The 15,546-nt window shown below is 30.2% G+C and overlaps 1 protein-coding gene across 1 annotated transcript; it reads right to left on the reverse strand.

Annotated features, from left to right (window-relative positions):
* Window positions 1-7,304: 7,304 nt before the first annotated feature.
* Window positions 7,305-14,398, reverse strand: LOC107168308 (nuclear RNA export factor 1-like). Its single transcript, XM_015517673.2, has 14 exons — window positions 14,131-14,398; window positions 11,916-12,150; window positions 11,740-11,839; window positions 11,585-11,665; window positions 11,415-11,519; window positions 11,182-11,338; window positions 10,902-11,101; window positions 10,730-10,836; window positions 10,623-10,659; window positions 9,643-9,896; window positions 9,392-9,575; window positions 9,155-9,331; window positions 8,524-9,074; window positions 7,305-8,115 (listed from the first exon to the last, which is right to left on the reverse strand). The coding sequence occupies exons 1-14, from the start codon at window positions 14,186-14,188 to the stop codon at window positions 8,022-8,024; spliced, it is 2,340 nt and encodes a 779-aa protein (XP_015373159.1). The 5' UTR covers window positions 14,189-14,398; the 3' UTR covers window positions 7,305-8,021.
* Window positions 14,399-15,546: the final 1,148 nt, after the last annotated feature.

Here is a 15,546-nt window from a genome sequence, read left to right on the forward strand (position 1 = left end):
TGCCTTGGAACTTTAGCACACTAGCGCACAAAACGTATGATTATTAACGTAGGTACGTTTTATTATAAACGTCAACACATAATTACAGTGAAACCTCCCTTAACGACAGCAGATACCTCCAAATAATGGATACAATTTTAGCGACCGTGAGTGTTCGGAATTTAGATGTTTAACTAATTGTGTGTCAATATATGTATAAAGTAAATTATAAGAATTTTAAAATGTTCTTAAAATTAAAATATAAAAAAAACTTTTGTGATTCATTATAGATATTACTCATAATACTTTTAAGCTCCATAACAGGTAAATTCAATTTAATACGACGTATTAAACATATAACAGAGTTAAATTAATTTTTCAGAATGTACAATTTTCCATGTTAAGCGTTTGTAAGACGGAGACAGCGAATGCTAAACATAAATATCAGTCAATAGTAGGATGAATAATTTGTATTTATAATAACTATACGTTTATTGTTTTTATTATAATAATATTGCATATATAATTACAGCTAAAGTTTAAAAAATAAAATAGTACACAAATTTATATTTTTACGTTTATTTCCAAATGAATTGCATCGTGTAATTATGCCGTTGCACTATTATTGCAGTAATATCAAATCGTTCGATACACAATTATCACACATAAACATATTATATAATATTTTAAACTTTGTTGTTCCAAACATATTATATTATATTAATATTGATTTTGTATAGTAAATAATTAAATATCCATATAATAAAAATATTTGTAGTTTTATACAATTGAACAACTTGAAATTTTTGTGTATTGATATTTTTCAAGTTGAGGTACAGAATTTTGGGATTGAGTTTTATTAACTTTTTATTAACCTTAAAATTCAGGAACTTTATCAACAATGTACCTTTTTTGTGGATATCAATTATTTTTCCGAAGCACATTTTATAGTAACACCTCGGGACAAAGTAATATATAAAATATATTATTATTATACAGGGTGTAACAGAAAGACATTACAAAGGAAAATTATGCTAATTAAACATATGACGAAAATTGTTAATATTTTATGATGAGTTAATAATTTAAGAAATATACTCATGTCAACAAATTCTCAAAAATCATATTTTTTTAGAAGTTATTACATTCTAAATTAATTTAACCAAAAAAATATTGAATTTTAAAAACATTCTTAAAAATAAACCACTTGACTTAGATAAATCTTTAGACAAAATATTTTTTGTTAGGTTAAAAATGTTAATAATAAAAAATACAGTTATAAGTTATCTGCATAGCAATGACTCATTACTAATGAGACATCATCTTCACATATTCAGCCCTAACCTAACCTAACGTTCGGCTTATCTACCAATAAATGAACAACAGTATTTTTAAAATGCACATAATACCTAGGTAACGATGAATTCAAGATAGTAGGTACTATGGGCGCAATTTACTAATCCGTTTTAGAACCAAAAAAATCCCGGACGCAATTTACTATAGTTTTTTTACTATACCTACTTAATGTGGGTGCAATTAACAAGCACCGTTAGAGCAACGTTTCTTAAACTTTTTTATCCGTGGAACCTTTTTTGATGTCCACTTTTATCAGTTTTATCGTGGAACCCTATTTTAACTTTTTAGCTTTTTTTTTAGGATTATTTGCAAATAAATTATAATATTAAGTAGAAGTATAGATTTTTAAATATAGAGTTAACTGATATATTATTCCATGTGGTTTATACATTACTATTTAATATACAATTATTATTTTCCATAATGTATATTTTAAAGTAAATTTCACACAGGTTAAAAAAACGCTGTGTTATAGAGACAAGATTAGGCTTATTCGGGATAAATGGATGCAAATGCGTAACTTGCGCTACTTAAATAATAATGATATATTTATCGATATAGGCACTAAGCAGTGCTAGATTCGCACGTATCACCTATTTCACCTGCGCAGTTAGTACCATAAACCTATTCGAAACCAGCTCTTCGTCACCCTCCCGCCTTTCGTTCACAGACTTGTAGTTCGTGATGCATGTACGAACAATTAGCCTTTGCCCTTGGCTACGCCCACAATCCAAGTCTAAAACATTTGACAATAGACCCTCAAATTTTGATTGTCAAACAACCACAATAAAGTACAAATATTTTTAAATCTTAGTTTGAGTTACAGACTGTAGAGTAGAACTCCGATCATCCGAACGCCAATCATCCGGACGAGAAAAAAACGGCACGTGCCGTTATTCATACACATAACACATATCTCATTATCGTTTTTAGATTAGATAAAGAATAGGTATATATTATTCTTAAGAAGACGCTACACCCGCATATGTTGTCTCCGTCTTACAAGTGCGTAACATAGCAAATTTTATGCTCAGCAGATCACGTTTAGCTCCGTTAGTTTAAAATTTAGAGTAAATTGACTTCTTACAAAAATTAAAGGTAACATTATTATCAGGGCATAACGTAGGCTTTTTATTATCGATAATAATGTTACCTTTAATTTTTGTAAGAGGTCAATTTACTCTAAATTTTAAACTAACGGAGCTAAACGTGATCTGCTGAGCAAAAAATTTGCTATGTTACGCACTTGTAAGACGGAGACAACGTATGCGGGTGTAGCGTCCTCTTAATAAGCTGAAATAATTGTCAATTGTCATGAAGAAGAAAAAAATCTCGTTGGACGTTATTGTCATACGCGAAATCAATATTTTTCGCATTGGTTATTGGTAAGTTCAGGGGCGTATTTATGAGGGTGGCTGAGGGGGCTTCAGCCCCCCCCCCACATCCAGGAATTGTGTATGAAGTCTGCGTATTATGTCCTATCAGATGTAAATTTTCTAACTCATATAGGCTGAATTGGGAATTTCACTTGGAGAAAATACCACAGCCCTCCCCCCCCCCAAAAAAAAAAAAAAAAAATCTAAATACGCCCCTGGGTAAGTTATATTATAATAATTTAATAATTTATTACTAATGTATAATGAATGTAAAGGTATATAATATATGGAAATGTACCGTTACTTCTGACTCCTGAGTTAAAAGTTTAAACATAAACGTTTTTATGTAGGTATATAAAAAGACATCAGACGACGACTAAAATATTTAAATTGAGTAGGTACTTACAAATATAAAATCGAATGGAATTATTTTGACTCCGCCCAAGCATAACAAAAACCCGAGCAAAAATCGTAGGTACGCGTATTATTATAAAGCTCTTTTAGGTGCGAAACAATGATAAAAGTTCGCGTGACACCGACTTGGTCAAAGACGACATTATTTTTGTCATAATAATATGTATTTTAATTTAATTTCATATTTTATTACATAATAACGTATTACGTATTATAATAGGTACTTGTATTATATTTAAATAATAATAAAATATAATATTCTTGTAACAATACAAGTACATAAATAATAATATATTACGTATTATAATAGGTAGGTAGGTACATGTATTATATTATTTAAATAATAATTATTGTAATAGTTTATTGATAATGGATAATGCTGATAATATTAAAACACCCGAAATTTTAATTGAACCAATGAGAACATGATATTAAAGAGCCGTGCTGTAGCGTCCTGGGTTTCCTAATACGCGTCCCGGGAGATTGGCGGAAGATAGGAAGACGCCCGAATATAGATTAGACGAACGGGGACCAATTTTTTTGTCAGCTGGTTGTTATTTTTTTTAAGTTCGTGAAAAAAAATCGGGGTGGGGGTTGATTTTTTCAGAAATGGGCTTGATTTTTTAGAAGCTAGAGTGGCAATTTTTTTCAAAAAAATCTCAGGTTTTTTGGGTTTAATTCGTTTAGGGCTGGGAGTTATTTTTTGACTCCAGGGTGCCCCCTCCGGATCGATCAGGTTAGGTTGAAAAATGAGACTCGCAAAACTGCAGTTTTTAGCTCTGTCTCTCTCGCACTCCATATACAACCAACACGAGCGAGTATGAGGCCCGGATGCCGAGACGAAACTTTATGTATAACAGTCTCGCTATCAGGTCGGATCAAGTTGTTTATTTGTGTGCTGTTTCTTCTCGGTATTTCTTACACACAGAACGGAGTCTATAGAGAGACTCTTCGATACGAAATAAAATAAATAGTTAATTTTAATTATATAGCAAATGTCTTTAAGTTATATAGGTACAATGACAAAATACAATTTTTAATTGATAAAATCATAACAGGGCAATAATATTATTTCAATAATATTCACATATTGTATTACAAGTGCAACGTTATCTTTCATATAAGTATTTTCTATTAATGGAGAAAGGGCACCGATTGTGAAAATATTATCCATAGGTAAGTTCTATTATATTTTAAAGTAGTTACGATGAAAAATCAAAAAACTTAAATTTGTAGTGTCTAAAAATGCAAATGTATATTGTATATATATCATTGTATTGGTGATAAACGGGAAGGTCGGTTTTGGCAAGAAGCGGTGACACCCACTAAAATTACATAATATTTTTAAGTTCAATGAAAGAATTGAGTACCTACCTTATAATATGATTCAGATCGAATCGAGTGCAATTTAATCATAACATTCATAACGTACCTTGCTGTTTTTAAACAGAGTGCAATTCGAATATTTTGTTTTTGACAAGGTTAGTGCATTTTTACAATAAAACTCGACCCGTATAACTTATATATAGGTATAAGGTATACTGGTAAACATATTATACATTTGTATAATACTATTATGATGTAACAGTTTTAATTTGGATATTATATTACCGCAATATATAATACCGCAAATATACCTACTCACTTTCCTACACCCATTTTAGAGTTGTAGCCCAACACCAAAGCTTATAATATTGTCCTTTTTGCAATTACGCCATACTAGGTACTCGTGGTGGCGGTGGCGAAGGATTAAGAGCAGCCGCCCTGGAGCCGAATTTATACGCCCACCGGACCTCCGCCCGCTCCCACTGCTGTTCAACGTCCGGCGCCGCGATTAAGTGACGGGACGAATGCATAACAGACCGGACGCGACCGCGGTAATCCGCCACCACAAACTTTTTTTCCGGTCGACCTTTGCGCACGGTTCGACCGTTACAATAATTAAACGTCTCTATTTTTTTTTCTCTCGTCCATCCTCTCATATCCTACTCCCTCCAACCACTCGTGTCCTCGGGCTACCTACCACCCGACCGTCAAATCTGATGATTTTCCGGCCGGGGACGTTTACCCCGCCACGACCTCCTCAGAGAGTAATTTTTCGCACAGTCATTTATCATCGTCGTCGCCGTCGTCATTAGCATCGCATCGTCATTATATTTTGTCATATAATACGAGTATATAGGCGGCGGCGTGTCGGAGCCCGCGATAAACCTCTCTCGGACTTGGTTATTATATACGGTCCTTTGGCCGGTTTGCAATTTCGTGTTGGACGATATGAGGATACGTTACCCCAATACCCCCCTACCTCACACCCACATCCAAACACAGACGACAATATGGTGGTTTTTAACTACACTGCACTCCTTACTTAAGTCAAAACGTTCGATTCACACTAGAGTTAAAAAAAGATAATGTTCGAATTTCACTCGTGTTCCGATCATTGAAATTTATTAATTATAATAAAACGCATAGAATTTAAAAATTAATATTAATTTAAGAATTTAGTTGAACATACGGGTCGTCGTGTAAGTATCGACAACTTTAGTATCGCAATTAATAGTAAACGTTATTACACGACGAAACTAATTAAAAAATAACAAAAATCAGTAGGTTCAAGTTGTTACTATATGTACCAATCTATTTAGTATTTAAATTATTTTATGTTTTTATATTTTTATTACTATAGAACATTTACTGCAGGAAGTAAAATCGAGAACCGCTCAAGCGAAAACAGCATTCATGGACAAAATAAACCTACTGGGCTCTAAAAACATGAGTAAGTATAAGTATGAGGAAATGGCTGATAAAAATATATATGCTGTGTGGAATGTTACATTTTACGGATACGAATCATGGGCACTTAACACAGTGGAACAAAAGTTCCTCGAAAGTTTCGAGAAGTAGTCCTGGAGAAGAACGTCGTGAGTAAGCTGGACAGAAAGAAGAACTAACCAAAATGTTAATAAATAAATGAAACCAGAAAGATAGGTACTTAGCACCATAATAGAAAAAAGATGGTATATGATTGGTCATGTCTTAAGACACGAAGAAGAGCTTTTGTATATCATAATAGAAGGGAAGATAAATGACAAAAGAGATCGAGGACGACCAAGAACATCTTACATTAAAAACATTATTTCCGACGCATGTTTAACAAACTATAAGGAACTGAAGAAGTTAGCTGACAAAAGAGATGAATGAAGAAATAATTTCGGAAAACTGCAAAACCAACCTTAGGGTTGATCACAAAACAAAAAAAAAATGTAAAATAAAATCGAAAATGGTATCCTCTCCTTGAATCATAATTTTATTGGGTCTTTCGTAATGTTTCTTGACTGGACCTTTTTCTTTTAATCCACTTTAATTGCGTAAATGCATTATACAGTTTTCTCGCCGAATATTTCAATGCTACCTACTAAATGAAAAAATTCACACGCTACTTGAGATAATCAATTTGATAATTTTTTTTTTTCATTCGACAGATACGTACTTTTTTACTTACTCTATTGGTATGAGAATTTTCATAATCGGTTTAGTACATCTAGGGATTACCGCTTATAACCTCACAAACTTTACCTCTTTATAATAACACATTATGGATTAATTTCTATAAATATAGATAGTCGTAATACAAAACTAATTGTGTATGATGTATCTATAATCAGTTAATTTATTTTACACTAGCATAGAATTCAAACCCTTGATATACTATGTGTAATATGAATTATGGTTTTTTAGTGTAACAAAATGTAAAATATTGTTCCTACTTATTTATAATTTATACCACAATGTTAAGAAAATATTATCTTCTGTACATTGTGTTTTATTTGTTAAAAAAATATATCATTTATATTAAATTTTATATAAATTATAATACTAATACTAATGCAATGTATAACTCTATTATAACTAGGTATCGTTATCTTTTTCATTTTATATAACAGGAACTCGGTAATAAAAACAGTTTTCTAATTAAAAATAGTATAAAAATAGTTTTATTATAATACTATTTATTATATTTTTGAACAAGAAATTATTTACATCGTAAATTTATTTCAAGATCATATTTTAATTTATATCAATGATTAAAAGAAATCATTACAACATGATGAACTATTTATGCCGGAAAAAGGTCACAACAGCGTCTAAAACAATTCAATTACAATAATTTAAAACTCATTTAAAACAATAACTTATTTAAAAAAAAATTAAATAAGGTAAATATAATATAAGGTAGGTAGTAATTGCTACAAAATACAATTATTTACATTTCTTTCTTTAATTTATTTCTTAAACTATTTTAGTGTTACAGTAAAAAAGGATAAGTGTCTTTTAATTTTCATTAATTGATTTTTCCTTTTACAATACCATTTACAGTAAAACAATCAAAGCCATTTTATTAAAATTACTTTATCAGTTTTTAGATCAAGTTCTTGGTCCGTATGAAAAACAATCTTTCCAGGCAATCAATATTAACCTTCAATGCAAATCTGTGTACTAAATAATTTTTCATTGCCCACAAGGCACTAATAATAGTAATGGGTCAAAAAACAGTTTTTAATTTCGTTTTTGTTTTTTGTTTTCTTGTCATTTTTTTTTTTTTTTTTTATCATCATCATAGTAAACACAGTTTTCTTCATTATTTTTGCTTCCATAGACCAAGAATCTTTGAAAAAAAAAATTAAAAAAAAAAAATTAAAAGAAATATTAAGGTAAACAAAATGGTTTTGTTGTTTCACAATAGCAGGTTTACATTTTTTTTTTTTTTTAAATTTATATCATTATAAATACATCAGAAAAATAATCCAAAACAATTGTATACAAGTCCACGCCATAAAAGTTAAAGTTGTACTAATTGTGTTTTATTTAAGACTTATTTGTAAGAAATTATGTTGATCAATGTATGAAAGCCGCTGGTGGAATATTAGCTTTCAGGTCAGAAAAACATGAAGCAGCTTTAGCATAATCCCAACCATTTTCTTCTAAACACCTGTAAAAATAAGTTTATAAATAAAACATTAAAAACAAAATAAACTTGACAACAAGACAAAAAAATTTGGAAAATCATTTTCAACAAGGTAAATTTGATATTATTTTATTTTTTATTCAAAAAAATTAGCCTTGGCTTCTATGGCCGTTGGAAAATAAGGAGTCTAAGGTTAACAATTTTTAAGAATACAGTATTAACATATTAAATAAACAAGAATAGATTGTAAACTATTCATGAGATTGGTTTTAATTGAAAAGGTAATCATGTGACTTGTAAGTTTGATGTTATATTGTTATCAAATTGTAAGTATCAGATGAAGAAATTTCACTAATCATAACGAACAAATAGAGCATTACTTCCACTTTCAATATTGTGTTAAACAAGACCTAAATATAGATAGTGGCTTACTTTTTGGCCCATTCATTATTCATTCCAGACTCATTTGAAAAACTCTTAATCATGGTCAACTTATCAGGATTTGCATTAGTATCCCTGATCAAATTTACAGGCACTTCAGTCGACAATTGATTTACAGACAAGGATGGAGTTGAAGGTGTAGGAAATGCTGTTGTTGAAGCTGATATCGTGTTGAACATAGGAAGTGAGGCATTAGATTGCAGTTGTGAGTCTGATTGGAAGTTAAGTGTTGCTGCAGGTGCCATTTGTTGGATCTGTGAAGCAGATGTCTGCATACTCCCTTGATAAGCTGGTGGTTGCTGTGGATTAATAGGAACGGTCATTGGTGAAGGTTGGTAGGATGAAAATGTGGATTGCTGATAAGATGGTGGTGGGTAGCTGGGTGTAGAAGGCTGTTGATATGATGATGATGATTCCATGCCAGCCATTTCATCAGTATCTTCCATAAACATTGTTACATTTTGGTTATTGTTGCCATTTAAGTTATTTTTTTTTGAAGACACTGGTTTTGCTTTAAAAATATGGAAACGTTTTGAAGATTCCTGAAATTGCAAAATGTTTGTATAGTAAATAGTAAATAACATAAAGTTAAAAAAATCAATCAAAACACAAATTTACTTACTAATAATAACTCATCAGTGACCGTTGTTATAAATAACATATCACTAATTATACTCCAACCACTCCCTACTGGCACTATACAGAATGTTCTACAGAATGATCGGTAAACTTGTCTATAGTTGGTTTCTTTGAAATCCTCAGCAAACACACCATTTAGTACTATCTGAACCATTGCAGCCTGAAATGAAAAAATAATTTATAACTTTTAAAAAAAAAAATTAAATAACAAGATACTAACATTTGCCAATGGGACATCAACTATGAATGAGCCAAGATCATGCTTGGTTTTAGGTAACTTGTCTAAAAAGTTTATTATGTTTTCTTTGCCTTTGTGTAAAAAACGACGTTTTCCTTGTTTGTTTCGGTCAAATTTCAAAAAGTTTCTACTCTCAGGTAGATACTGTGATAAACTACCTTTAACACTAAAATGAAATACAATTACAATTAGTAACATGATTTTGTTTATCGTGTATTCATGTATACACCTACTTCTTAAATAGAAAACAGCTGGATAATGTAAATGTGGCATTTTCATGGTAAGCTTCCGATACCATCTGTCTAGACACTTGGTTATCATATCGTTCATAGTATTGAGTAAGAAATGATTCTACTAAAGTCATTACTGGATTTGGCAATTCAGGATTATGGCCTTCTGGTATTGGGTAACAATTACCCAAGTTAACTGGCATTTTAAACTTCGATCCAACAATTGCACTGTACCGAGACGGCAGTTCTGAGTTATCCTGAAAACAATTAAATAGAATTGCCCTACATCCTAAACATAAGCTCAACTTAATAAATATTAACAGCTTTTATAATTTGAAAACATTGTTAGTGAAATATTTTTATTTTACTTATTTTTATGTATGTCAGTAAGTACTTGTAAGTCATTTTCTAGGTGAGGTATTAAACCAAAATACTAATTCCCCCCCCCTAATTTATTATATAAGTTTCTTCCAATTAAAATAAGGAATGTTTTCTTTTATTATTATCATATCTAAACATTTCATCAAATTGACATTACAAACTCAGTATTTTGTTTAATTAAACACATAAATATAATATTAAAATATTAAAATATTTCACTTTTTGGGAATAAAACTACTATTAGGCATACATAAAATACATGCTATTACTTTATTGTAATTATGTTAAAAATTAATATAAGGTCCAAGTTCAATCAAACAACCATAAACTATGGTCTCAATGTGCATTTTCAATTTTTTATTTTTTTTTTTTAATAATACTGAATTCAAACTTATGTTTATTATAGCCATTGCAAGACTCATGATGTAATATGAATTTGAAATTAAAACCAGGTAAGATGTACTTACTTTAGACACCTTACCTTACAATACACCAAAATTTATTATAATACTATTAAGCTAGTACTATAAAAACATCAGTCTTGTGATTCCTTGTTAACACTTAGCGTACAAATGGAATAAGATATAACAGATGACACTTACCAACTTGTTTAGCAAAGGAAAATATTGTTGTACATCCCTAAAACATGTATAGTATGAATATAATACATTAAGTGATGTTAAATCTGAAGCATAAAAAAAATGCATACCGTTTGTAACGCTCTTTTTCCTCTGTATCGCACAAAGGATTTCTAGACAAGTTCAGCTCGTGAATAGTAAAACCTGATAGACACCTTAGCTCTTTTAAATCAGAAAACTGTAATAAAAATTATTTTTGAAAATTAGTCCAATATAAATAATAAATATAAAACATATTATTACTTTGTTGCCAGCTAAGTCCAACACTTTCAGTTCAGGAAACAACCTACGTATCCATATAAGGCCTTCACCTAAATATATGTGATTGTTTTCAAGACTTAGACCGTACAAGTCATGTTTGGTATGTTGAGCAACCATGTTGAGTGCGGCCAAAAGAACAGCTGGTCGATTTAATGGTACAAATAGTTGATTATTTGTAAACACTGAAACATTAATTATCATTTTTTTTTCATATTTCTTTTAAAACAATTATTAACTTGTTATAGAATACATTTTTACATACAAGGACAAGCATAGAATTGTGACAAATCTAAACTCTTGGTACTAGGATTGTAACGAGTCGCCATAGCTTCTATCATTTTCTCTCTTACTTCACTGGATACTGGTGTGAACGATATAGGACCGCGTGGAGGCAAATATGATTGCACCTTTATTACTAACTAAATACAAATATTTACGTCATAATACATTTCAATAACTCAACCACATGCTTACAACTAAACAATTTTAACTTACTTTTCGATCATCTCTTTGTGTTATCTTATAACTAGTGTTGAGCAATGCTTTAGCAACTTTATAATCATCAACAAGAAATCTTAAAGCATTGTCAAAATATTGTTTCTGTAAAATAAATATTGATGTTTTTAATATTGTTAAAATTAATAAATAGCATTAAAATAGCATACATTGTATGGATAAAATACAACAGGAGTGATATAAGTTTGAATTATTTTTAAGACTTCATCACAATCTTCAACATTTGGCACCTTAAAAACCAAAATAATAATATTTGAAATATGTACAATAGATAGTTATTGGATGTATTAAAATTAGAACTTACAAATACTGAATACCATCCAGTACTACTTTCTTTTAAAGACCATGCTAAGCTTCTGAAATTACCATGACTACCGCGACTATGATTTCTTTCAGGAAAAGATCTATTAAAAGTTAAAATTCCCAAGTATATTAATTGGTTCTAGAAATATTATCAACTAACAAATATAAAATACATACCGTCGACCAGTATTGTTTCTAGGTGGTCCATTTCGATTTGAAAATTCACTATCCAGTTGATCACGAACCAAATCAGTTCTACTTTCCCAACTTTTACGAAAATTATTACCTCCACGGTTATTTGCTTTGAATGTCACCTTTTTATTAAAACCATGACGATCTGAGTATCCACCACCTCCTCGACTAGTGCTAGGTCTTGAAGTTCGGTCATCATGTTCATTACTCCGTTCTCTACCTAAAATTAAGAAATCTAACATTATTAATGATAAAAAATAATGCAGTCAGATGAATTAAATCATTTTGTGTGAACTGCAAATAAATGTGTTCAATTTTCAATAAATTGATCTGAATCTTTTTGGCTTGTTCATTTATAACTATATTTTATATTACGCATTGGGATATGAAATTTCACTGTAATTTATTTATTTTCATTTGTAATATTTACACCATGATGCATTACAATACAAGATTAAAATATGGTACAAACAATAACAGGAATTAGATATTTAATATAGGTTCAACAAATCAAAATATTATGAAAGGTGATTTAATACTATTGAAATGATCTAATGGAAGATTTAGGGTTATTAAATGTATTTAACATAATTTATGACTCGTACAGATCTGAATATTTTTATTTCTTATATTTATATTTTTTTTAGAAAAATGCAGCAGTTTAATTTTATGATTTGAAAATAAACTGTAAAAATTACCTACTAAATTCGGCACTTCCATGTTATCTCGACTATCCAAATATTTCCAAGACTACCTGTTAGAATCAACCGGGTTATCTCGACTACCTCCGTAGATTGTAATTTATTAATAAATATATATTCCCGCGTTGTAATGTATATCATTGTAATGTACAATTGAATTTTGTCTTCGATGTACAATGTACCTACTATAAGCCAATTAGTTGACTTTAACCATTTTATGTTGGTTTTTATTTCGTCAGTCATTCGACAATACTCCTATTGTCCTTATTAGCGCTACGTTTAGTTAAATGTATCATCTAGTCAAATATGAATTTTTTTAATTTGCCATCGTCTGAGAAGGAGGCTGTTAATTTTCTCCAAGAACGCGGAGTGTTACCAAGTGCACTAAATTTTTTATTTATTATTTATATTATATTATTACAATTTTTTCTATACACATTTTTATGATATTATATACATTTTTAAAAAATTTTATCCATTTTATTGTGTTTCAAAATAGATTTATATTATTATTCAAAATTGATTTAACTAATTGTTAATTAAACAATATTATAATACGAATACATTAATTAAAATTTAATTTTTTATAATTTTATGTTATTAATTATTTAAAAAATTGTGGTAGTCAAACTAACACGGTTGATCATATAATAGGTAGTCTTGGAAATATTTGGGTAGTCGAGATAACACAGTTGTGTACCTAAGGTAGTCGAGATAACACGGAAGTACCCTAAATTCTTGACAATATTATGGTTTAATATATTAAATGGAAGCTAGTCACTTAAACACAAAAATATAGTAATTTAGTATTTAGACGACCTGAACTAGTTCTTACATATTAGGCATTATTTTCCCAAACAGGATACATATAACGATATAATAGGTACCAAAACATTTACACAATGATAAGTAGTACCTACCTATTATCATACTTTATTTTCATCAGATGGCCATTGCTTAGTTGAAATTATCCAAGAACTATTGTTCAAACAAATGAACTTTATACAAAATAAATATGTTTTCCAACATGAAATAATTTAAAATACCAAATAGTACTTTCAATTGGCCTAGTGACTAATAACAGAGCCATGCGAATTACAAGTAACTGTATCCCTCTGTAAATTTTAACATAATCAGATTAATTGTAATCAGCCAAGTAAAAACAATAATAATCGTCATGTTAGAATAGTGAATTCTACCTTTGAATACATTTTTTTAGAAACAAAAAAATAACATATATTCTTTGAATATAAGCGAAAGTTGATGGGGCTTAAGCCCCGTCATATCAAAATCGATAAATAAGGTACAATTTAAGGTACCAGAGGAATGACGAGTAGCATATTCCAACATCGTAGTATCGTACCTTATTGAATGAAAACAGTGAGAACGCTAGAAGTAAACATTAAATGGGCCAAATTTTTATCAGACTATAGAAGTTTATGAGCATTCTTTCCCCGCGACGGCACACTATAAAGCGTCGATTTGTACAATATACTCACGTGGATTAGAGTTATGAAATCTGCCATTACTGTTTCGTCCTCGTGATCTACCAGCCATCTTGTTCAGCAAGTCCTCCCAAACTCTACAATCTACACCCGTGCACGATCAACCACAAATGCCGAAAGTGAAACAGGGTATACACTGAAGATGAAGAGAGAACGCAGTAGTACACGACTGAACGATAAACACTAAACAGAAAACGAATATTCGAACACTCCCGTGGTCACGTCGCATAAAAAACGAGATTAACGAATACAGATTACAATTTACAAGTTGCACTCGGGAATTTAGGATATGATATAAATTGATAAAGTGAAAATGATATAAGCGCTCCAAGTGAGAAAAAGTTACTCCAGTGTTGCCATAATCTATGAATAACCATGAATATTATTGTCTGATATGTCAGAATATTTACATTTTGATTTCATTCATTATTTTCGTAACAAAATAATATTAAATATTAAGGTGCCCTGTGTGGCCGTGTCTATGCAATATTGTCTACAGCAGTGGTTCTTAACCTGTGTTCCCTAGGGTTCCGCGAAAGCTTAAAATCGCAAGAGAGAGAGACCGCTGGCGGCTGGTACTCTAAAGATAATTTTCAAAGGGGTTCGGCATGAAAAAAATATTATTAATTATTATTTGGTGTTCCGTGCCTCCGTGGTATCAAAAACGTTGAGAAACACTGGTCTACAGAAATATGCTCAACCGTAACAATCACGACTGTTAGGTATATAGAATCGACCAAATTTGATATATTTTTTCATGTGAAATATATGGATGAGTAGGTAAGAGCAACGTGACTGTTGCCTGTTGGTGTCTTATCCATTTTCATATATATTTTCCTTACAAAATAATTTCGACGGTTTACATCTACCCAAATTACCCAATGGCCGATGGCTCACTTTTTATTTTAACTCAGGGTAATATTCTACAGGCCACATTGTAGTATTGAACTCCGTTTTTAAATATTTTATTAGGGAAACCTGATTAATAAGGTTCAGAAGTTGTAGGAGTTGCATATTGTTCTGTGTGCTGACGAATTATAGCAGACCGAGCTAAAAAATGTTGAGTTTAAAAATTGAAAATTAAAAATGCATATTTTGCGTATTTCGATAATCTTAGAAAAAAGTGCATATTTCGTCGATTTTCATTTATTTGTATGCATATTTCATATTTTCTGCAAAGATTTATTTCGTATTTCACAAATATTGAAAATACATATCATATTCAACAATTTTTTTAGTTCAATAAAATCTCAAACGCCAACCGGTAACGCGTCATATTTTTTATTTTTTTATATATAACAGTTAAATGATACAATTTTTTTAAACATATGTTTTTAGAATTTTTTATGTGAATATTAATAAATAAGTAATACACATTTAATACATGAATACATTTTTTTTAGCATATTT

The sequence above is a fragment of the Diuraphis noxia genome, unplaced genomic scaffold (genome assembly GCF_037042655.1).
Source record: "Diuraphis noxia isolate RWA-SAM2 unplaced genomic scaffold, SU_Dnox_SAM2 contig0004, whole genome shotgun sequence".
Lineage (NCBI taxonomy): Eukaryota > Metazoa > Arthropoda > Insecta > Hemiptera > Aphididae > Diuraphis > Diuraphis noxia.

Coding starts and splice junctions, on each gene's coding strand:
- LOC107168308 (XM_015517673.2), bottom strand. CDS start 14,188: ATGGCTGGTAGATCACGAGGACGAAACAGTAATGGCAGATTTCATAAC. Junction 10,660..10,729: donor GAAAAAGAGCGTTACAAACG/GTATGCATTTTT, acceptor TACATGTTTTAG/GGATGTACAACAATATTTTC. Junction 9,576..9,642: donor AGCTGTTTTCTATTTAAGAA/GTAGGTGTATAC, acceptor ATTTCATTTTAG/TGTTAAAGGTAGTTTATCAC.